At 39.6% G+C, this 24,303-nt stretch overlaps 2 protein-coding genes across 5 annotated transcripts in view; both read left to right on the forward strand.

Annotated features, from left to right (window-relative positions):
• Positions 1-1,937: 1,937 nt before the first annotated feature.
• LOC106934457 (coiled-coil domain-containing protein 6) lies at positions 1,938-14,855 on the forward strand. The gene is made up of 9 exons (XM_015014379.1): positions 1,938-2,379; positions 4,234-4,383; positions 5,615-5,743; positions 7,439-7,542; positions 8,243-8,403; positions 9,942-10,098; positions 12,718-12,818; positions 13,768-13,889; positions 14,115-14,855. Exons 1-9 carry the CDS (start codon positions 1,948-1,950, stop codon positions 14,319-14,321), a joined length of 1,563 nt encoding a protein of 520 aa, XP_014869865.1. The 5' UTR covers positions 1,938-1,947; the 3' UTR covers positions 14,322-14,855.
• Positions 14,856-20,339: 5,484 nt separating this feature from the next.
• The window catches only part of LOC106934466 (monocarboxylate transporter 9), a 12,321-nt gene continuing 8,357 nt past the window's right edge, over positions 20,340-24,303 (forward strand). The window contains exons 1-3 of one of the 4 annotated variants that reach the window (XM_015014401.1): positions 20,340-20,664; positions 21,934-22,191; positions 23,523-23,666. In XM_015014401.1, the coding sequence (XP_014869887.1) occupies positions 21,993-22,191; positions 23,523-23,666 (343 nt within the window). In that variant the 5' untranslated portion in view covers positions 20,340-20,664; positions 21,934-21,992. The other 3 variants (XM_015014407.1, XM_015014397.1, XM_015014391.1) reach the window with 3 other exon arrangements.

Here is a 24,303-nt window from a genome sequence, read left to right on the forward strand (position 1 = left end):
TTTCCCCCTTTTTTTTTTTTAAAAATTAATTTTTCTATTGGCAAAAAAAAAAAAATTTTTAAAAATTTTTTTTTTTTTTTTTTTTTTTTTTTTTTTTTGCTTTAAGACTAATGGCCTCTTCTTCGCTGAGTGACCTTCCAGTCCTTCGTCTGTAAATAAGGACATTTTCTTACTGCATACACATTTCCCACCAAAAGATATTAATCTCTCCTTCCTTCCTTAAATGGCATGATGGCTGGACATTCCCTTGGCTTGCACATACAGTTGGGCTCATAAGTTTATATAGTTGATTTTTTTTTTTTGGGCCATTTTTCACTCATGGTTAGAGATTAGGTGAAGCCGTTCATTTTCAATCGACTATTTACTCTGCCTAAATCATAATAAGAACAGAAAACTTCTCAAAAGTTTGCCTCATGTAAACTTTGACCAAAAGTTTACACACCCTGGCCATTTTGCCCAAAGAGGGCTTAAAGGCAACCATCCTGACCTATGATCTGTTTGCTTGCAACCAGTTTAGAAAAGAAACCCAATGAGTTTCTGGACCCTTAATAGACCCTTGCATCTTCCATGCAGTGCTGCATTGGTGTTTTGAGTTTCTGAGTCACGGGGAAAGTAAAAGAATTGTCAAATGATCTGTGGGGGGGAAATAACAGAACTGCATAAAACTGAAAAGATATTGTAAAAAAAAAAAAAAAAATGTCCAAGGAACTGAGAAAAGCAGTCAATAGTGTTTGAACTCTAGATGGAAAATGAGGGATTCTCTTGACACCAAAGCCCAGATGAACAAATATTTCAGCAACAAGTGCCAAAAAAAATTGTTTGGTATGCAAGAAAAACCTCACAAATAACTTGAACTGATATACAACACTGCAAAATAAAAGTGGCGTGGCTGTTTCAAGATGCGCAATAAGAATGCCTTTGAAGAACAATGGGCTGCATGGTCGAGTCACCAGAGAAAGACATTACCACAAAAATGCCACAGAGTATCGCACTTACAATACGTCAGGCAGTGGACAGCCGAGTGTCAACATTTCTGGAATAAAGTTATTTGGATTGATAAGACCAAAATGTTTATTGAACAAGAAATCTGGTGGTGCAGATTTCTTGTGGTCTCTTCCTGATATCTCATTTATTTCGATTTTTTTCCATGATTCCACTCAAAGATTCTGTGCGTTTGAGGTTCCGTCGTAAAAACTACCCAGATGTAAATAAACTCGGAGCTTACAAAGCAATGGAAGAACAGTGGAGCAAAGTGACCTGATCTGTTTTATCACATATTCTTTGTGTTTGTGTGTAATGTCTGCACATTCCAGCTGAGGGAAGATAAAGTGGCAGGGGCAGTTTGATACATTGGTCAATGTTCTGCTGGGATTCCTAAGAAACCTTGAAATTCTGCCATGCATGTGGGTGTTACATTGACATGAACCACATATCTAAGCATTTCTGTAGACGCTGGGCTGAATTTTATCAACAGTTCAAACTGTGTCACTGGAGAGAGTTTTGTTAAGTCTTTATTCGCTTGGTGAAAATACACACACACACAAAAAAAACATTTTCTGCTATTTGTCATCAAGCAATGCTTACATTGACACAGGCCAGAAATAATTACTTTATTAATCAAAGGTGTTCCCTTTTGGTAAATTTAGTTTTCTCCGTAAACATAGGTCAACAGATGTATTTTATCTTTGACCTTGAAACTCAAGTTTGTATTGTAGCTCATGACATAAAAATAGAGAATATACTGTCCTGCAGTTTTTAGATGTGCCACAGGTACAAAACACTGGAATGAAATGGCTTATTTACCTCCTTCTTGTGTAGACAAGTTATCCAAAGCCTTGCTAATGACCTAATTATTCTATTCAGGTGTGATGCAGCTGAGAGGCACATCTAAAAGTTGCAGGGCAGTGGCCCTCCAGGACTGGAGTTTGACACCTGTGCGAAATTAAAATGTCTCAGCAAAATGTACCATTCACTATACAGTACTGGAGACATCCTGGTGGGGTCGCTATGTCGGCACGCCGGGGCAAGGTCACACCGTGTACGGTTGTGCCGTACTCGCCCCTCTCGCTTTCTGCTGGGGCAGCTTCTTCCCTTCCTTCCCTCTCCACTTACTGCCGCACAGCCATGGCGGACAGCGCGAGCGAGAGCGACACCGACGGAGCGGGGAGCAGCTCGGCCACCCCGATGTCATCCTCCGCTTCAAATTCTGGGAAACCAAGTATAGTCATTTCACAGTTTCGACTGGAGGAACTGACGAACCGTCTTGCATCGTTGCAGCAAGAGAACAAAGTTCTGAAAATTGAGCTTGAGACGTTTAAACTAAAGTGCAAAGCCCTGCAGGAGGAGAATCGGGACCTCCGCAAAGCTAGCGTCACCATTGTGAGTAACGTTAGCCAGCTAACTAGCAACACGCTGTTCTCATTCAACCAAGTATGTTGCATTGTCAGTAAGTTAGCTGTGGCTGGTGGTATTTATTCAGTGCGGACTGGTCCTTACTAACAAATTTTGGGCGTTATGTGGTGATATTACTCAAAAATGAACACAACTCTCGGATGTTTTGCTAGCTTTGCTAATAGTTAGCTTGTTGCTAAGTAAGCCAGCGGGGTAGTGTTTGCCAGGTGGTTGGGCAATGACTGGCAGCTACTTTGCTTTGTTGTGCTTTGGCTTGCTAAAAAGCCCCAGGACTAACATGTGCACCACACCTTGATGGTCTGTTAGCTGATTACTCGCAGTACTGTCACTACGTTATTACCAAGAAGGCTACATACAGTAACTGAGTTATTAAATAGCCGTGTAGCAATGTTGGCACATGCTGACGCCTCCTATGTCTTCATGCTGGGTTAATCAGCCAAGCTTCGTAGATATGTGAAAGCGATCTGTCGGACGGGTGGGGGATATTTAGGCCAAACTTTACGACGTAACGACATGCCACGCCATTAACGTGGACAGGTCGACCTCCCTGATCACCACTTTAACAATTTCGGGAGTTGTGTGTAGCTAATATACGGGGCGACTCGGTCGTTTTGAAAAGTTGACATATTGTTTCTGCTTGATGGAACCCAGTTTAGCCATGAGGACATTGAAGAAGAGATGGGAAATGACACTAGCAAGGGCAGACATATTATCACTCTGTAATGCTAGCTGCCGTGGCTGTCCCAACACACTTCTCCTTTGCCCTCCCTGCTGCAGTCTTCCTTTCATTAAAAAGTCGACCTCTACTGCAATACATCTCGACTCCTTTGAGAAAAGTATGTTTCCTCATTGACTTACAGACTTCCCTGCAGCCGGATTTGGTGGAGCATCTTTTTTTTTTTTTTACAGACACATCTAATAAATTTTACACATACAGGTTTTAGTAAAATAGATGGCTAAAAGGTTAATATTTTGATTGATTAATCATTCCTGACCAATACAGATTTTTTTCTTTTAGTTTTGACTTTCCAATTTTTGTTATTTTTTTCTTCTTTATAGGGACTAAGACACACAAAAGAAGTTCTGTTTTAGAGGTGGTTTTGAATCAAACAGAAAATAATAAAAAAAAAATGCAAGACTACTTCCATTTAAACAGTAACTTGTAGGTTGATGTGTTTATAGTCCCCGGTTTAATGCACATGGATCAAATGATGGCTGTTAGAAGGGCTAAGAAAAACATTGACATGCTGAAAAGGTTGTTACTACCAGCAGGGAGAGAGCTAACGCATGCAGGATGCCATCCTCGAGGTTTGCAGGTTTCCTGCTCAAAATTCAACCTCGTCCCTTAAAGGGCTTTTGGTTAGCATAGCATTATAAATATCTGAAAGGAAGCTATCTGCTTCAAAGGCCGACGTCGTCAGCGGAAGCAAGGTGTGAGTTTGTTTTGCAGAAAAGTGAACCCTGTATGAAACCGGTCACGTCGCACTCGGGGCTTCAGCATACAAAAAACAAAACGCATTTTAACCTACTTTTATTTTGAAGTGTGAAGCCTTTTGGCAGCACGTAGAATATGGATTTGTTTAAATGTCTAAAACCCTTAGCTATCCCATGATTTACTGAGGATTTCGTTCGTCAAATTTCTTGCCACATTATCCACTTTGCAGGAGTCTTAGCTTCCCGCATATACGACTGTACTCATTGCTTTTTGCTGTTCCAATTTAATCAGGATAAAGATGAAAACATTATCCCATGCCAGGTTGCTGGAGTCTGTTTAACTGATGTTTCCTTTGGCACTGTCCCCATTTGTTTTATGTTGCACAGCAAGCAAGAGCCGAGCAGGAGGAAGAGTTTATCAGCAACACCTTGTTCAAGAAGATCCAAGCTCTCCAGAAGGAGAAGGAGACCTTGGCAGTCAACTATGAAAAGGAGGAAGAATTTCTGACAAATGAACTGTCGAGGAAACTAATGCAAGTGAGTGATCGGATCAAGGCCGCTTATGCCACCAAAATCTTCAAACAAATCAGCTACTGTTACACCTTTACCTGGAGATTAGAATGATTTTAATTATGTTATAAGGTACTTGCTGTGAGAGAATAAGTTACAGTTCAATTGCTAAAAACACAACTTATTTGTGACCAGATCAAAGGTTAAAGTTAGGTGTTACTTCCATTTTTTTAATATCTTACAGTTTTGTCCATTTGCCCTAATTTCTAACCAAACTTAAAAACATTGATGTTTTGTACATTTTAAAAACTTGCATTTGAAGAATTTCAGACCGTCAGTGGATGGAAACATTTTAATTTTCAGTCCCAGTGGTGACATTGTTTCTGATCTGGTTTTCTCTTATTCGGGAGCAAAAAAAAAAAAAAAAAAAAAAAAACTGATTGGAATATGATAGCTCTGCAAAGTTTCACTGAAATGAAACCAAACAAACAAATGTTCAGAGTCAAATGTAGGAGATAAAAAAAATATACTTTAAAGTCTTAGCCTGGTTGGACAGCAGACTATCTCCAACTTTGAATTTAAGCGTTCCCTGTGTTGACAAAGTCGCTATAGAAACAGCTAAATGTGGTGTTTGGTTGTAACGGGGTAAAATAAAATGTCCTTTGAAGAGTGAGAACAGAGAAATCTGTAGCTGCAGACTACTGCAGGAGGGAGGATGCATTGCTGAAGCCAAAATAGTCTGAAAGTTGTTTAAAAATCACTGCTCTGGCTTTGCCACAATTTACTAAATATCTCTATTCACATTTATAATGTGGACTGAGAACTAATTGTGTGTGATTTTAGCTTATTGGTAGCAACCACAATGTTGGAAACATTTCCACTAATGAGCAGGTATCAAAATAAAAATGCTTTTTTTTACCCCTCCCCTCTTTCCAGTATTTCCCATTAAGTGAATTTAAATTCTTTTTCCATATTGGTTAGCGAGTTATGTAATTCATAACAGAGATGCTCTGCTGGGCCGCACCCTGGTTTTTGTTTTTAATTCATGAGCCCAAAGTTCTGTGGTTGCCATGTAATTTTTTCCTGTCTGTCTCTCCGGGAAGTTCGCCCCCAAATTCAGTACAATATGTAGTTTTACTCCAAGTATGTAAGCCAAATTTATAAATCTTTATTCAGGCTGCTGATCTAGCTCTTTTTTTTATTTTTTGTACATTGCATGCATTTTGTTCATTTCCCTTTGTCTGCCTTTCTGTCATAGCTCCAACATGAGAAGGCGGAGCTGGAGCAACACTTGGAGCAGGAGCAGGAGTTCCAGGTCAACAAGTTAATGAAAAAGATTAAGAAAATGGAGAATGAAACCATCTCGAAGCAGCTAACCCTGGAACAGGTAGGCTTGTTGAAAACAAAAGCATCTATAAGCAGCCTGCCAGCTCAGCTACAGTTTTAATGTCTACATCTTTTCCTTTTTTATTTGTGACGGCAGCAGGCTCTCCCAGCTGGGAATGAACTTTACTGCAGCAGTCTTTTTTTTTTTTTTTTAAATGATCTGTATTTACAGAAAAAAAGCTTCAAGATTAATCTATGGATTATCCTCTGCAGACTCTTTTTTTTAAATTAAATTTGGTTTAATGATCTGAATCTTATTTTATCTTATCAGACAGAAATTAAATGGTCATCATTCTCATAAGATTTAGACTGCTCTCGGCATTATTTTAGAATATGCCTGCAAGAAGAAAAATGTGCTTTAGCTCTCAGTTCAAGGACTTTCCCTGCTATTCTCTGTTGCCATGAAGCCGATTGCTGCCCTCATCACTGCCTGTATAACAGGAGAACCTTCACCATGTAGTTCAGCTCCTACAATGTGACCATTATTGCATCAGCATGGCATTAGCATGCTGGGCATTTTATGAGAAAGTATATGATTATTGTCAGATTCTGAAATTTACACACTCTTAAGATTACAGTTTAGGAAAACCCAGATGAGAATGCAGCAGATTTCTACGTTTCTGTTTGGTTAATTCCCAGTAGTTTTGCTGGTACAGCGATGGATCAGTGTCCTGGACATTAGCATATTTTGTTGCAAAATGTACGTTTCAGCCCTAGAATGGTGTGAAAATGCCAGTTGAAAGCTTGTGAGGGTGTCATCACTCTGTAAAATTAGGTGCGTGCTAATAAGGGTTAAAAAGGCTTCTCAGAGAAGAGGAAGCCATTACTCCTACAGGAACATAAACAGCCAGATTAGTTTGTAAATTACCTCAATGACGCAGACCTTCATTTTGGAGACATGGGAGCTGATGAGACTAAAATTGTAGTTTTTGAAGGGCTGGTCAGTGACGATAAGCATACCTGGATTCAACTGAATATATGGGGAAAACGCATGCTTGGTGTTTTTATCAATTAATCGGCAGCCTAAGAGTCAGGCGACGGGTTTTCGGGTTTTTTGTGTACTGCACTGTTGATTCGGCTTGCTTTACTCTCTGAGGACGTGCTGACAGGTCTTGTCAGGTTTCGGCCTCACAAAAAACCCAAAATGTCTGTCTTTGTATTCACCAATGTGAGGTAAATACTTTCCAGTCCTGAAACCTGAAGTTGGTTTCTATTTGTGAATGCTCCAATCAAACCAGCAGACTATCGTATTACTCTTGTCTTCGATTCCTTGATGCAGATCAGTCTCCTCTTCCTCCTCCTCCTCCTCAGGGAACGATATGCCAGAGCTTTTCTTTTACAGACTGACAGGTACACACTGCAGCCAAAAAACTAAAAACGCAGTCCATCCCTTCAATCTTGCAGCAGACGGCATCACCAAGGGTGGATTTGATTTGGGGTTTCAACTCTCGACTCCCCACCCCAAAGATGCTAAGAGTCTGAACATGGAGGACATTTATGGCGCTGGCTGATTTTTTTTGACATGTTTGTGCTCTTAAATGTGTGACGGGCCAAAATACGGTGGTTCTTTATGGAACAGGTTTATCAGGATGTAGTTCTTGGGTTTGAGTTACAGATTTCTTTTGTGTGTTCGCTTCACAACATCAGAGGTTTTTCTGTCTCTGAATGCCATTTCTTTGCCTTTTCTGTTTCCCAGTTGAGGAGGGAGAAGATTGACCTTGAGAACACATTAGAGCAAGAACAGGAAGCCCTCGTCAACAGGCTGTGGAAGCGCATGGACAAACTGGAGGCGGAGAAAAGGTTGAAAACTGCAATCTCTCTTTGTGTAAACAGAATTGTTGAGATAACTTCTTCAAGATGAATGTTTTATTATCATGTGAGGAATGGTTCTAATTTATGAAACTAAGGCTGGAGCACATTTTACCTGATGTTTCTTCCATACACAGGACATCTTACTGGAACTTTTTGTTCTCTGCACTTCAGAACTGTGTGTCTCCTAAAAAAAAAATGCAAATGTGGTTATCTAAATTGGGTTTATTGTGTGATTAAAATGCAGTTTATATTTGTTCATTTTAACTTTACAGCAAAGGGAAGTTTAGTTTATTTAGAAGCAAAGGCCACACTGTCTATTTAGATTGTAAAATATAACATTAAAATTTTGTGTTAAAATTATATTAACTTTAACTGTTTTTATTGGTAGAAATGTAATTTTTAAATATATTTTACATTTGCAAGCCCTTTTTTTTCTGAAAGTAGGTTCACTTAATGTCAATGGGCAAAGTTGCTCTAATTAAAATCAAATTATTTTTAAAGTCTTGAAACAAAAGAACAAATATTTTTAGACAGTTTATGATCAGACATCAATAGAGAGCACATTTGTGTAAAGTCCTTTTCTATTCATATGTTCTGTAAAAGTTGCTTAAGCTAGATGTTTGTTCTTTTTTTCTTTTATTAAAGCATCCATGTTTCTAAATCAACGTTGTCTTTCTTTTTAAACTAGAATTCTTCAGGAAAAGTTGGACCAGCCCGTATCGGCTCCTCCATCTCCCAGAGACGTTTCCATGGAAATAGACTCACCGGAGAACATGATGCGGCATATCCGCTTCCTGAAGAACGAGGTGGAGAGACTCAAGAAAAGCCTGCGCACCACGGAGCTGCAGCGTAAGTTTTCACTCTGCTCCACCACATGATCCAAGGTGTGTAAGTCGGCCTTCCTTGATAATTTAATGATGACTAGTAAAACTGACTCGTGTGAACGTAGGTGGAGAGTTTGTTCTGTCCTGTTTTATCTGGTATCACAAATACCATTGAGAACAATCTGTCTTGTTTCATGGCGTTAGCTTTGTTTCAGCTTCATGACCTCGATCTTCTCTGGATGCAATAAACCAATGTTGTGACTGAAAGTCTATAAAACTGACCTAATCAGTTTTTTAAATAGGGCTTATCTCCGGTCTTTGTTTTAAAAAGGTAACCAGTGTTTTGTCTTCACTTTATTATTATAACCTTATCAAAAAGCACACATTTCAAAATGTTGATGTCACTATGAAAATGGTTAAAATAACTAAGGTAAACAAAAAGTGGTTTATGAAGACTCGTAATCGAAGGTGTTTGCTTTGGGGAGGGATCGATATCTGTAGAGATTTTTATTTTTTTTAAACATAGCTGAAAAAGTTGCAAAGATGTTTTTATCTGTACTGTTATCATAGCCCACAGTCAGCATTTTTGCTTTCCCAACTCTAGCTGTTGGCAAACTTTTAGAAAAGTCCCACGGTAAGTGAGGAAGTTTGAATCACCAGAGATTGCTGCGAGAGATTTGGAAATCGTTTTATGGCCGATGCAGTGATTGTGACAGCTGATCAACTTATGCATCTACATTATCTGTAAATGTTTTGAATGGAAATATTTAACTCTGACATTTTTCAGTGGATCATAGTTAAAGTTTTATGATGTATTACAGTATAAAGTACTGGAATCTCTTCTCTACTGTTAGTGGATAGTTTGAATGATGATCTGTTCAAGGTTATCCATGTCTTTAATGGTACTGTATAATGTACGCCTCTGCAGCCATACATGTGTTTTTTGTTTAACAAGCGGGTACTGTTTTGTTTTTTGTTTTTTGTTTTTTTCCTAACTAGTCATCTTTCATCTTAAGGAGCAACATTTTAAGCAGAGATAAATGCTCCATAAAAAAGTTGAGTCATGTTTTTTTGCACAGGAAGCAGAGGCGACATCATGCCACGTGTGTGTGTGTGGGGGGGGGAGGGGATCACTGTAGAAATGTTGAACTCTGTTAATCATTAGTAAAACAGACTGGATGCAAAGTAGACTTTGGATTTTATTTTTCTGCTTTTTTCACCACTAGGGGGAGATGTAATGCTAAATATTTAAACAAGCTTTGCGAAAGACGCTCATAAGACTATCATGGCATTCCTCTTTGCTTGTCTTATAACCAGCTGTGTTATCCAATACTGGCATTGACCCACTTTGTTGGGAAAACAAAAACATTGTAATGCACAAACTGGGTTATTGTGTGAGATTACTGGAACACAATGTGCCATTGTTTGGGTATCTCCGTTTCTGTGTGCTACTGGTTAGACTAGCTGAATATTGCTTCAGGTATTTATTTTACCACTTCTATTATAGCTGTGATATAAAGCTGACAAAAAATTCCCATGTTTTTTTTTTTTTTTTTTGTCTAGACACAGAGAAGCGTGCGCAGTACATCGAGGAGGAGCGGCAGATGCGGGAGGAAAACATTCGGTTGCAGAGAAAGCTTCAGAGGGAAATGGAGCGCAGGGAGGCGCTGTGCCGGCAGCTGTCTGAGAGCGAGTCCAGTCTGGAGATGGATGATGAGAGGTAAAAGGTGCAACATGCCACAGTAAAGGTTGCCACTTGGGTCGGAGTGATTCCGACTTCTACTGGTGTACAAAATTATATCCACCAGTTAGATCAGTGGATAAAAGTCAGATATCCTTCATCAGAGTCCTGACCAAAGTTTTGAAAGTATTAAACTTGTTGGCGTTTAGTTTGAACGTTGTAAATTAAACAACAGGTCATTAAACCTGCTGGTCTGAAGGATTGAAAACCAAAACAAAGATAAATAACAATGCAAGGCTGCTGTTCAGATTACAACTTGGCACCAAACACTTGAATTTGGCTTTGTCTCTTTTTAAGGTGGAACCTGTAGTTTCTTGCAGAAGATCAAACCTCTGTCTTGTTGCAGTTTGAGGCTGAAAAGTTCAGAGTATTTTAACAGGGTTTTATGTGATTAACACAAAATGATGCATAATTGTAAACTGGGAGGAAAACATGCAATGCTTTTCATAAATACAATAATGAAAATTCTTTTAACTCTCGATTGAATGTAAGGAGTATTCATTCACTTTTTTCATGATTAATTATGTTGAAGCCTCAGAGAGGTGACCATGAACCCAGTGGTCACTTAGCCAGAGCAAGAGTTTGTTTTTCAGAGATAAAACCACCCAGCAGGTGAGCCATTGCTAATTGACTCCACCAAAAGGCCTTTATGTAAGAGTGTCCAGATGGACATGTTAAGGTAGTGTCCCTTCAGTAAAGGGATGTTTTTCTGTGATAGAAACTGGGAGACTGGTTCAGCCAATCCAACCTGAATAAACTGAAGAGGTAAATGTTGGGATTTTCATCATCCTCATCAACCTGCTGTAATATAAAACGACTATTTTTTTTTTATTGTTGCTGATCCATTGTAACTCCGTCAGGACTTTTGGTGTCATTATCTATCTGGAACCAGAATAGTGAGCCGTCTCTATAAGGTTTTCTTCCAGATTGGCCCGTATTTAGCTCCTGCCACCTCCTTTCTTTGTGTTGCTCCATTTCCTAAAACCCTAATAAAAAAACTTTGCGCTACTAACTTGAGCTTTGAAGAAGTTGAGGGTATTTATACTTTTGCAAGGTGCTGCATCTCATTTTGTGTTTTAGGGGAGTTTCTTTTCCTCAAGCAAAGCGAGAACAAGACAAAATGCAGCAAATCGTTCCGGCCACATCAAAGCTTACATGTTGCATTTCTCAAGCAGCTTCTCTGAATTGTTGACACCTCTTACCTCTGACAGACATTCTTGTAAATAAAACGCACAGGATATACTCGCACTGCAAAAACACACCTTGCCAAGTAGTTTGGTCAACTTTCTAGTGCAGATTTCTTTGTACACCTGAAATAAGACAAAACTAATTTATATCTTGGTAGTAAGATATAGCAGCTTGTTAAGTAAATAATTCTTAAATATTGATTTAAAAAAAAACTACTAGTTTCACTGCCATATTTTTTCACTTGTAAGAAAACATTAAACTGATGTCCAAAAACAATCTGCCGGTGGAACTAGTAATTTTTTTTTGGTGAAACTTTATTTGAAGGGCTGTGCATAAGACTGACATGACACACTGTCATAAACATTACATAACTGTCATGAACATGAAGGAGTCTTCATGAATGATTGACTGTTGTCATGAAGGGTCCTTTGGTAAATGACATTTTTAATGCAAATTTAAATTTGCATTACAAGTGTCAATTTTGCATTATTTGGTAAATAACACTTTTAAAGCAAATTTGCATTAAAAGTCAATTAGTTGTCAACTTTGCATTTAAAAAGTGACTGAGTTGAAACAAGCTCCTATATCTTGCAGAACAGTTCCTTGTAAGTTTGTTTTTGTCCTGTTTCAAGTGTGTGTAGATATTTGCACTAAGAACTAAACCAAAATACTTGGGAGTCCAGGTGATTTCCTGCTTTGTTTATAAGTCTACAATGTCTGATTATTAAACTCATTGGGGCTTTAAGGGATTGTTAGCTGTTGGCATGCTAATACAATGACCACAAACTATGCACAAGTCCTTTACACAAAAAAAAAAGATAAAACATTTACTGGTTCATTGGAAAAAGTGCTACAACACCCAGGCCCAAGTTTTTTTTTTTTAAAAACAAAAAAAAACCCAATGTAGTTAAAAATAACACCAAACAATGCAATATTAGATTTTCCTGGCTTCAGGTGTCTGCTGGGTGTTTGAGTTTTAGGGTGCGGCATATGTTTGACACCACAGGGTGTGGAGAACACACACTATATCATGATACTGACTGAAAGTAAACCAAATGATTCTAGGTCATTGGCTGTCGATTTTATGACCGGGAGCTATAACATAGGAAAAACCAGTCACATCATTCTGTATTAAGGACACATCCAAATGGACAGACTTGGACTGGATTTATATTGGAAAAATAAATGGGAACCTGTATGTTTATTGTAGCTTAGCAGTACTACACCCTTATCACAATGAACAGCTACAATCTGTCTTCAGACTGAATGTAATCTTCCTGCTTGAGTCATAAAGACAGAAAGTCATAAATGGAGAAACTGGAGTTAGATTAGCGGTATGACTGGTAGTCAGTTTATGCGTTTGTTTGTTTTTTTTCGCAGGTTTTCATAAGGTTGTCTGATTGTTCTCAGGTACTTTAATGAGATGTCTGCTCAAGGCCTGCGAACGAGGACCGTGTCCAGCCCCATCCCCTACACTCCTTCCCCCAGCTCCAGTCGACCCATATCACCTGGTGAGGACAAAACATCAATAAAAAGCACCTTTGATGTCAATTATTGTGACTTTTATCTTTGATCCAAGTTTTATCTTTATGACAAAGGTTGTATGGTAATTGTTCTGTGTCTAACCTGGTGCAAACATTCATAAACAAGGTATTATAATGTTTGATACGACAGGAGCTGCTCTGCTCAAAAATCCTGATCTTCATCTGGCTGAAGATGCGTCCTCAAGGGCTTCTGGACTAGAAAACCCATATTTAATTTTATATCTTTAATATTTTTCAAATGCATTACTGAACCCAGTTTGAGTATAGTTTAAACTAAGGAAAGCTATATTTACTAGTGAAAGTTGCAATAAAACCAAAACGGTTTGAACATACAACCCTTCATTGAAAAATTTGGCAGGGTTTGACAAAGCAGAGTCGAGTGTAGTCAAGTGATTTAGTGCTACATTTTGCCAACTATAGTTTATAGGTATTAGTGTTGCTTTTGACAGTTGTCAAAGTGCAGTTTAGGTCACCAGTCATGCATGGTGCACAGCATTCCAGCTGAATTTATAGCTTTTGTCTTGCACAACTCCATCGGGTTGGATTTGTGACATTGGGATCTGGTACCAGCCATCAGCATTTGTTGAAAGGTCAAATTTACGACTTGCTGTTGCTCACACAGTAAACATGTCTTCAGAGTCGCCTTACTTTCAGTGATCCGTAATTCAGATTTTGCTAAAGATCGGAGCCAACAAAGAAATTAACGGCGGCAAACCATCTCTGTTTGGTGCTGCTTAATACAATTTGACCAACTTTGACGTCTTTGCAGCAAACGCACGCCAAAAAAATGTGAAATGAAGCAAGAATATTGAATTAAATAATTTAAACGCATGCAGCTATTCATTCCCTTATCTCTGGTTTAAATATTGCTCCCAGTGGGTCATTTCTCTAAATTTCACTCCACCTTCTCTTCCAGGGCTCTCCTATGGGACTCACACAGTCGGCTTCACCCCTCCAGCAACGCTGTCCAGAGCTGCCATTTCCCACTACAACACCCCCGCCCTGCACATCCACGGAAGCTCCTCTCATGCCGTAGCAGTAAGTGACATCCACAAGTTATTATTGCCCCCAACTCTTTAAAATATTGGTGTATTGAACTGTAGAAGTGTAACTTTTTAAAATCTTTCTACACATTAACTCCATTTACAAACCCATACCCATGTTGGCCACAATATATTATTAGCATTCAGTAATATTTTGTCTTTGGTTGCCTCGTCTGTTTGCTCCAACGTAACCCTTATTTATTTTCTCGTTGTTTCTCAGAGGCCCTCCCCAAGAAGAAGCACCAGTCCCGACAAATTCAAACGTCCAACACCTCCACCCTCTCCCAACACGCACTCAGGGGCCCAGCAGGCTCAGCCGCCGCTCCCCCCACCAGCCCAGCCCATGGTCCAGTCCATGTCCTCCCCAGCAGCCATGTCACAGCACGCAGCGACGGCACCACCACAACAGCCTCCCTCCCAGCCTTAACGCCACACGTACACGCGCGCGCGCGCACACACACACACACACAGTCTCTTTGTCTCTGCGCATGACTGCGCATTGAATGCCACGATGCTACCGCTGCAACTTCCATCATTACCAGCTCTGGAAGTGAAGTTTCTTACTCTTAACAAAAGTCCACAAGACGCAGCTTCAGATGTTTCGGAGGGAAAAGGAAACAAGAAGGCAAACTCGACCTCGGTGACGGCAGCAGCCTGCCAAACCCACATGTGGCGTTACTTAGCTACTCTCAAAAGGAATGGATAGATTTCAGAATAAAAGCTTCTGGGATTTGTAGGATAATTGTTCCACCCTCTGTCTCGTACCTGTTATGTTCTTTGTTTGGGACTCTAGCTGGTTGGAGTTGTTGTGGCGCTTCTAAGATAGCACAAACGGCACAGTTAGTGTGTTTCATGGTGGTGTTTTATTATAGGTTGGATGTTTGGATCAGTGGATGTACAGCTAGAGAACTGGATGGATTGATAGATGGTTATTTTTTTTCATGCCTATACTACGACATAGCAGTAATTTCCTGCACTCCAGTTCTCCCCTGTTGTCTTCTAAGCCGTGTCATCATGACTCCAAGTTAATCGTGGCTTTGATTAGGTCCTCAAAGTGTTGTGGAAGGATGTTCTCCATTAACAGGGCATTGGATCAAAAGAGAGCCTGCAATGCGGTTATTTTAGTTCCCGAAAGCCTTGAGTTTAAAATGAAAGTTTAAAAAGAAAAAAAAAAAGCATCCATGAAGATGGACACTGGTACATAAACCAGAGATAAATGTCACCAAATATAGTCCAAGGTGTTACAGCTTAGTCATGTACTCAGTCTTCTCTCTGATCTATCTGGTGTATTTCTGAAAGCTTCTATCATCCTAATGGATATTTCTCATCAGAAAAAAAAAAAAAGCATAAATCTCTTTACACTAAATATACATACTGCTAAAGCATTCTGACTGAATGGTACTGTTGACAAAATTTCTATGTATGATTAAAGCTCTTGACATGACGACACCTGCTTGGTCAGTTTTATGGGCAATTGCTTCTCGTTTGTAATCCTGTGAGGGTTTAAAAAGCAACCCACTTACAGCAGTCTGTTATGAGTTTTCCTAGGCAAATCTTTTTTTTTTCTTTTTTTTTTATGCATATATTTATCAGATCACTGTGTATTTAGCCTGCCTGTAATGTTTCTTTGTGGAAGTTATATCTTACATTCTAACAGTAATTGATGGAGAATGTTTGTGCCTTAAATAAATCTGCACCATCTAAAAGCCCAATGTGATACTGTACAAAGACAATGCTTCTGATGAGGGGATTCTTGGTAAATGTCCAGCGCTGTACGACAGGTGAGTCCATTTTAGAGCCTAGTGCCGTTATGGTTCGGTAACATTAAAACAGCTTTTACTTTGCAAGTTGTGTGTAAATTTCTAATTTTGTTCATTGAAGTCTCATTGGTCTGACAGGATTCCTGCAGGGTTTTAAAGTCTTCAGTTTGAAAGGCTCAACATCTCTGCTGCATCCAGATTTTCGACGACGGCTTTAAATTACGTTTGGTTTCATTATACATTCGGACACATCTTCATTCAGGTTTCTTTCTTGGACTTTGTCATTTATTTTATTTTTTTTCCCTCTGCTGCTGTGTTAAAATTTCTTTTGACGATGTCCGAAAATGAAGGGATAGGAAAAAAAGAATAAATACAACTGACATTGGTAATATCTTGAGGGTTACCTTAATTTGCTTGCCATTAATGCTCATTCATAAAACCATAAACAGCCCAAAGATTCACATATGTTTGACAAGACATCTGCTTAAATGTCTTGCTCTAAAAGATCTAAATAAAATACTTCATTTTGGTTTATAGCTAGTTAAAACCTGAACTCAGTTCCTTATAATCATAAAAAGCCAATTTAAAAAAAAAAAGATTGCTTGGAACAAAAATGTTGACCTACAAAAAAGAATAGCTTGTAGTATATGCACTTATGATCAGGTTCCAAGTCCTGCTGGAAAATGTCTTTGTAAAGCTCGTCGTTGAAGGAAGCATGACATGTTCTTACATTTACCAGGTAGACGGGACTACTGAGGTAGAACGTGATAAAATAATGGACCGACAGCAGCAGGGGACGTGACCCAAACTCATTTCAGGAACTTTGCATTTGCGTTCTGTGGCTCTCCACTCTGGGATCTTGAACAGCAGAATTTAATTTAATTTAAAAATAGGACTTTGGACCAAGGGGCTTCAGTCCAGTTCTCCTTACCTTAGATAAAATACTTATTACATTTTCTCTGGTTGAGAGGTCGATTAACTCAATGAATTGGTTGTATCCCATGTTCTGGGTGCATCTGTGTCTGGTGGCTCTTAAAGCACAGACTCCAGCTGTGGCCTGCATCTGGTCAATCTTCCCTCAAATTTTTTGAAAGGACTTTGCTTCACAACCCTTTTAAAGTTGCATTTTTCTCTGTGGATTGTGCACCTGTGCCTTCCCTACTTCTTCCTTCTACTCAGTAAATGGGCTTCGATAAAATAAAAACAGCTTTTTTTTCTTTTTTTTTAATGGCGGTGTCCTTATATGGCTTAACTTCCTTGTAGAGGAGGTCAGTGACTGCTGGGTAATTGTAAAGTAATCAGTGTTCCTCGCAATGGTGTGAGCCATAACAGTCTTAAAATAAATGTTTTATTTGTATACCGTTGTAATTGCTTGAAAACAGTTTGGGGGGTTTTCATTAGCTGCACAATCAGTACAATTAGCAATAATAAATGGTTATCTTCATTCCAGTGGAGTCCAACATGACTTTTACTTGTTGAATTGAATTTTTGGAGGGGGGGGGGGGAACAATTCAACAATGTAGTGAAAAACATAACCTGTGATTGAAATTTTTCAAATTAAAATGGTAATAATTGGTAAGCTGAACCATGGTGATTTCAGAAATCACGTGGCACATTAAAGGGCTCATGATCACATGTCAGACGACCCAAATTTAGCAGATTTATTCAAATCTCTCATTACCTTGGGGACCAAACTGGTACCTGCAAGAACCAGCAGGGTGGCATTCCTTTCCGCACTGCTAAACAAAAAACACATATGGAATCAGTTACTCTCTGATATTTATCTATCGTTATATAACCACATCATGTGACGTTCCCAGCCGCAGTACAGCTCGGTCAAGACATTTCCCCTGTGCTAGCATCTAATTTTCATGTAGTCGGCAAGGTTTAAACCGGTTCTGACTGGCTGGGCACTGGAGGAGTGGTTTCTATAAATCAATCATCCCAGGATCATTAAACACTGTAAACCTTTGTAATGTGGGTGTAATAACAGCATGTGAGAGGGAAAAAAAAAGTACAAGAATGAGACACATTAGTCTTCCATTAGGTTAGTCCAGGTAAATGTAGATCATTTACACACACACTGTTAGTTGAAGCTCACCAGAAGCAAAATATACTCTGCACTCTAGGCGTGACACAAGTATGTTTTCCTCTATAAAGACCTGCTGAGAGTTGTGAAGCAAGTTAAAGTGTATTCTGTGTCCCGAGTTTTCTTATTATGTTGCTGCGTTATCTCAGTAACCTGAACTAATCCAAGTAGGAATCTAGGCTGGAGGCACAGGTGGCCATGTTGGGTGCTGAAGTCACCTTTTCACCCCTGCGGCTCTCTGGAACCAGGCTGCCGGACTGGAGAGATTTATCCAGCTCGCGGGAGGGCCTGCTTTCTTCCGACCTCTCGCAAGAAGGCACAGCAGGCTGCTGCTTCTCAGGTCTCACGAAAGTCCTAGGCAAAAAGAAGTACTCCAAATATCAGCGTCGGCTCACGTAATAAATGATGGGAATGTAGAGCCTCCCCGGATTAGAACAAAATGATCCAGGTTTATGTTTACTAGTGTGCGTTTTATAGTAAGAGGACATCTGAGGGACTTCAGTACACGTTAACAACTGAACTCATTATTTAAAAAAATAAAGTTTGTGGAAACATTTCTTGGCTCTGCAGTTGATACTTTTGATTGTACCTTTCTTCCCTTTATCTTTGCTTTCTTTTTTCTAAATATCCAAATACTACTAAACTACTGATTTAATTTAAAGTCTGATTTAATTTTGTCCATCATCCTGGACTGGAGATCTCTTCCCATTTAAAAATTGTTTTTGCAGTACTCAGAGCCAAAACAAATTCAACATAATATGTTGCTATCTTTTGCCAGATGATGCTTCACAATTACAAATCTTTTCACTGGCTTGTGAAATTACGATTTATTTCTTAAAAGACTGAAAGGACTTGTCCAGAAGTAGTGCCAAATAAATAGACATAAATGCAAATTGAGTACACCACATAAAAAAACTTTCAATACAATAAAATGTATTGAATAAAATGAGTTTATTAATGACAAAAACAATGACTTCAGTAATCTATTGAGTATAATTTAGGTTCCACAGTTTGCCTCTTTTTCCAATGTATTCTAACTGAACTTCAGTAGTTTTTAACGCTACTCAATAAAAAAATTTGATATTCCTAGGACACTTTGGAAAATGTATTAAGTAACCAAAATGTGGCTTTCTGCCTAAAAACCTAAAACTCACGGGTCAATAAGCTGTCACGATTAATGACCCATTGAAGTTCACAGCCGACATTAATTCCAGAATCGGTTAATAATCCACTCTAAAAACTCCCCTGAATTTGTTCCACCATGTCCCCGAGGTGCACTATTGTCTAGTTGAAACTGGTCTGGAGGCACTTGTCAGTGAAATGCCAGTATAAAGTACAATTAAATGGGGATTATGGACGCTAAACCTTTTCACTAACACCCCTCTTGTCAGTTGACCTCAGTTATGGGAAAACGCATCAAAGATCCAGGAAAGTCTTTGTCTTGAAACCCGCTTGCACTTTTCTCTCCATTCATCCCTCCAAAATTTCCTCCGATTTATGGCCTTTTATCTCCCATGTCCTCGTTTCGACTGGTCGTTTATTCTCATGGCGTTTATTTACAACCCTTCTCTTCAGCGTGTTCTGCTGACAATGCTGTACGCTGTGTCTTAAGTTTTTTTTTTCTTTCTTTTTTTTAGAACAGGGACAATCGCTTTGGATGATATAATTTATGGTACTGATGTAGAGTGACAAAGAGCAGTTCCCCCTGACCTCACACCTTAACAGCGAGAAGAAAACAAGAAGACGCAATGTTCTGCAAAATGTATTTACACCCCATTGAATGTGTTTTATTGACATTCGCCCTGAACAGATCATCCAAGCATAATCCTGTGGGAATGTTTTTTTTGTTTGTTTGTTTGTTCTTTTTCCTTTCCCAGCAGTGACAGGGAAGTTTAGTCAGAGCTGATGGGAAGGTGATTCGAGCTCAGAGGGAAAATCAATGAAGAAAACCCCGATAAGGACTGCAGAAGACTTGGGATTGGGTCTTACTTTAATTTCCCTGGGGGACAACAACACTAAAAACAAAGCAAGAGATTCAATTGAATGGTTTGGATTGACAAATGTACTGTCTTGGAGTGGCTCAGTCAAAGTCCAAATGTAAATCCAGCTGAGACTCTGTGGCAAGCCTGAAAATGAATATTTATAGGCAATTTCCATCTAATCCATCTGAGGGTATTTTGCCAAGAATAATGAGGCAATTTAGCTCGTAGAGTCAAACCTGAAATGCATTGCAGCTGTAATTGGAGCAAATTGGGGTTCTTATAACATATAACCTCATGGGGTTAAATGCAAATACAAGCCCTAATGTTTATTATTATTATTATTATTATTATTGGTAAGCTGATCTTACAAAATACTTGGGTAAAAAAAAAAGCATAAAATTTGTTATGGAGCTTTGTAAGCCACAGTAAGGCATTTGTTTATCTTTCTAAGTAACTAACATTTAGCTTTCTCATAATCAGTTCGTCATCTGCCACCTTACACTATATTCCTACGGTCGCTTCTCACTTGATCAGGCTATTTATGGTGAACTCACGTGTTGCAGCCTAATCTTAAGTCGCACTTATCCTTCCACAGTATTCTCTCAGCCTTTGTCTTTATATTATATTAATGATGGAAGATAAGCAGATTCAGGCGTTTTGAAGGCGGCTCAGCGCGGGGACCTCAGGTAGTTGTACCCCACTGGTGCTGCGTGGTGGTGTTATTACCGTCCATCAACCGGTCCAGACTGGACTCATGGCAGCATTAAAAATGTGGCTGGAGGGAAGGAGCCCACTCACAAGCACTCCTCAGCTCCACGCATAAGCATGCAGGTTGTCATCGCTAACTTTTCTTATTAATTTGAAAAGGTGAATTCTTAAAAGAAAGAAACAAGGAAAGAGAAAGAAAGACTGTCTCCTACGGCTGAATGAACTTTGCAGGTAAACAAAACAATAAGTGTGGTTTTGACTGTGTTCTTTGTGCGTGAACGCGCTTGTCTTGGGGCTTTTTTTATTTTTAAATATGTGTAATTGATTAAAGCTTAAGAATACAAACAGAAAAAAAAAGAGTAGAAAATAGAGCCACAAACGAAAGCAGTCGGCACATCTTTGCGGAGCGAGACGGAACCGGTGTGCTGCGCGCGGCACTTTTTGACGCGCAGGGAGGAAGAGCCGCTTCCTCATCTCTCGTGGCTGCGCTCGAGCTGCTGCTGGACCAGCAAGAACAGCTTTGAACCGGTTTGTCACCAGCTACAAAGCAGTAAAAAAAAAAAAAAAGAAAGAAAAGAGAGAGAAAGAAGAAGCCAGCGCACAATGAGCGCTATTGATGTCGAGCGTTTCCCCACTTTACACGCATATCTCATAGAGCTCGTCATAAGGCAAAGCATTCCGATTTTTTTTTTTGTAAAAAGAGCTTCTTTTTTTTTGTACATGAAAAGTTCCCGTGGAGCGCGCAGCTCCGCAGGCGCTGTCTGCTGCTGTAGATGCTGAGGTGAGTGCGACGTTTGTTTACAATAACGTTATACCCGCTTTGTTTCCCTCCTTAATGTTATTTAGCAAAAAAGACACACAAAAATTTTTTTTTAGTGCTGTCGGTGAATATCGAGTTATTATGGCATCTTGATTTTTATTAGATCAATGGGTTAAAAAAAATTAACATTCTTTAAACAAACCCAAACCAACCATTTTTATTTTCATTGCATTGCGAGCGGATGAATCTATTACCCAAATAACATACTGCATCAACTTTTACTTTTATAGTTTGAACATAAATAACACGTAATACGGGGAGGGATTCATTATGCTGCGGTGGAGTGCAAAGATGCGATGGGCTCCAAATAATTTATAGAAAGTACTGTAACTGATCACCCATCCCCTATCAGAGAGGAATCACTGAAAAGTCAGATCACAGAGGCAGAGAGAGGAGACCAGCCTCATTCTCCTCCTCCTGTAAGGTGTGGTTAGTCAGACAGCAACAAATAGGGCAGCTGGCTGTGGGGAGGCTGCAGTCACATCGAGCTGAGGACCTCACACAGGTGACCAACTGCCCAGGCCAGGTGTTGCAGCAGCCCTCCTTACATCGAGGCTAGGAGTAAGTAGACAGTCAGGGAGATGTTGTAGGTCATGCTTTAAAAAATGTGCTGCATTTTACACTTATATAGACAAAATTAACAACATACATATATATTTTTCTTCTTCTTTTTTTTCCAGGAACTTCTCCTCAGTAAAAGCTGTAACAGATCCCATCGGCCCCCAGTAACATCAGCACCATGACTTCGTCCACCAAAGTCCTGGATGGAGGCTGGGGATGGGCGATCGTCGCTGCGTCCTTCATGGCCCAGTTCCTGGCCTATGGATCACCCCAGTCCGTGGGGGTCCTCTACCCCGAGTGGCTGCACACCTACCAGGAGGGCAAGGGCATGACGGCCTGGGTGGGCTCTCTGGTGGCAGGAGTGGGATTAATAGCCAGTGAGTAGCAGCAAACATTGCAGTCATGCAATAAACCTATGTGTACCTTTTCCAGTTACTGTGACATTCATTATTTCTTAATTAATTGATTGATTAAATTCTCGCAAAGTCAGCAAATTCAACTTATGACTTTTAGACTTTAAACAGCTGCTTGCTGTCGATTTGATCAATGCTTTGCAGGAAAACATTATCCAAATGTTTTGGATAATGATACTAAATGTGTTTAGTGTTTAGAAAAGTGGAGCTCCTGAAGAGCCCTTTCACCCTTTCACCTGTTGTTCAACCCTTTCCTTCCCAGTTATAATCGCTCACACAGTGCCACTGATAAAAGAGGCAACACAGTGTTTGTTCAAAGTCTGAATTGATGAGTAAGGAGCCATTACATTATGGAGCGGAAATACAGCACAGTTTTCATAACGGCGATTAATCAACAGATGGACAAAGTTGCATCATGACTATGAGCACTTTGTGGCTCCCTGAGCAGAGTTGCAATTATTGATTTTCCCAGAGAGCAAAGCGAGTGCATGTCATCCTTGCTGTGAGCGTAGGAGGATCGTTTAGCCCTAGAGCCAACTGCTGAGACACTGAAAGAGGAGAGGAGATGCAGAGGAAAATCTAAAAAAGAAAAAAAAAAGAAGAAGAAGAAGAACAATGAAAAACAAAAAGAAAGTGTCCTAAAATGTGGCAGAACAAATTCTTGCTGAAAAGTTCGCCAACACTTTAGACGTTTATCTACTCTCCAGGAACGCTGACAAACAAGAGCAGTGATAGACTTGTGAATTGGGTACAGCTCGCCTCTCAGCCTGGCTTCTGGCTGTCAGTCTCAAACGAGAGTGTGAGGGAAAATCTGAACTAGACAGATCTGGCTTCAGGCCTGCATGGGCAAGACTCAGACACGTGTCCCGACTGTCAGCAGCTAAAGTGTTGCGGTTCCTACAAGATGACAGGAGGGAAAGAAATCACTACAAGGGATCTCAGAGGAATGAGAATAGGAACGGCTTGCTTGAGTTCACCGGCTTCAGGACATGGATGTATTTCCATTAGTGAAAAAAGAATGTTTGTTAGGGTTCATGCAGAGGCACTCGCTGTAGAGGTGTTGCCTGAAAGTTAAGAATTCCTTTCCTTTTCACCCTAAGGGAAAGTCAAAACTACAAAATTGATTCAAGCCCTTTGGTGTAGTTTAACAACACATCTGAGGCGTTTGGCTAGAGGCAGCAGTTTGGCTAGAGGCATGACACAGCAGCTTATATCTTCTCTGCTCTTTCTTCGTTTGATATTTTTAGTTCCGATCACACTGCCATTTTCCTCTGACTCCTCTGTCTTCCCCTCAGGTCCCATTTGCAGCGCCTGCGTAGACAACTTCGGAGCACGTCCTGTTACCCTCTTCAGTGGTGTTATGGTGGCAGGCGGCCTGATGCTCAGTGCCTTTGCTCCAAACGTCCAGTTCCTCATATTTTCTTATGGAATTGTTGTTGGTAAGGGTTCACTTATTTTACCTGTAATTGTTTTGTTTTGTTTTGTTTTTTTAATCAGTCTTCACTTGAATTACTACACAGTTTGCTCTTTTCCAGGTTGGGGTGTTTAGGACATAAATATTAAATCATGAAACAAATCATTCATATCCATTTGCTCTGCACTTTTTGAAGTACTACTAAAAGTAAATAACCTGGTCAATGAGGGAAAGAAAATGGGGGGGTGAATGCTATTGGTTTGTCTACTTGCAAACTAAAGTGGACAAACCCAAATTAACATTGGTTTGGAGTTACTTTTACAGTCAATTTACAATGCAGGCCTGGTAATTTTTGTTTCTTTGTCATTTGCTAAAATTTCTTCTGATGGATTTGTTAGATATTCCTCATTTTCCATTAGAGTAGTATCCTTTTGAAGCAAAACTTACTTGCTGAGTACAATCAAACACAGATTAAATCTCACGGTTAGAGAGCTATGGGTCTAGAGGGCACTATCCATGTGGATCTTATCTTATAATAATAGAATATGTGGTTTATGTTGCTCTGTTCCTGGGTGCAAATTTACCCTTGTGTCCTTCCAACCTATAACAATCTCATAACACATTGTATAATCTCAGGGAAAAAAGCAAGAGTGCATGTTGAG

This window comes from Poecilia latipinna, unplaced genomic scaffold (genome assembly GCF_001443285.1).
Source record: "Poecilia latipinna isolate Pla-1442-1.1 unplaced genomic scaffold, P_latipinna-1.0 Scaffold69, whole genome shotgun sequence".
Lineage (NCBI taxonomy): Eukaryota > Metazoa > Chordata > Actinopteri > Cyprinodontiformes > Poeciliidae > Poecilia > Poecilia latipinna.

Coding starts and splice junctions, on each gene's coding strand:
- LOC106934457 (XM_015014379.1), top strand. CDS start 1,948: ATGTCTCAGCAAAATGTACCATTCACTATACAGTACTGGAGACATCCT. Junction 7,543..8,242: donor AAACTGGAGGCGGAGAAAAG/GTTGAAAACTGC, acceptor TTTTTAAACTAG/AATTCTTCAGGAAAAGTTGG. Junction 12,819..13,767: donor CAGTCGACCCATATCACCTG/GTGAGGACAAAA, acceptor CTTCTCTTCCAG/GGCTCTCCTATGGGACTCAC.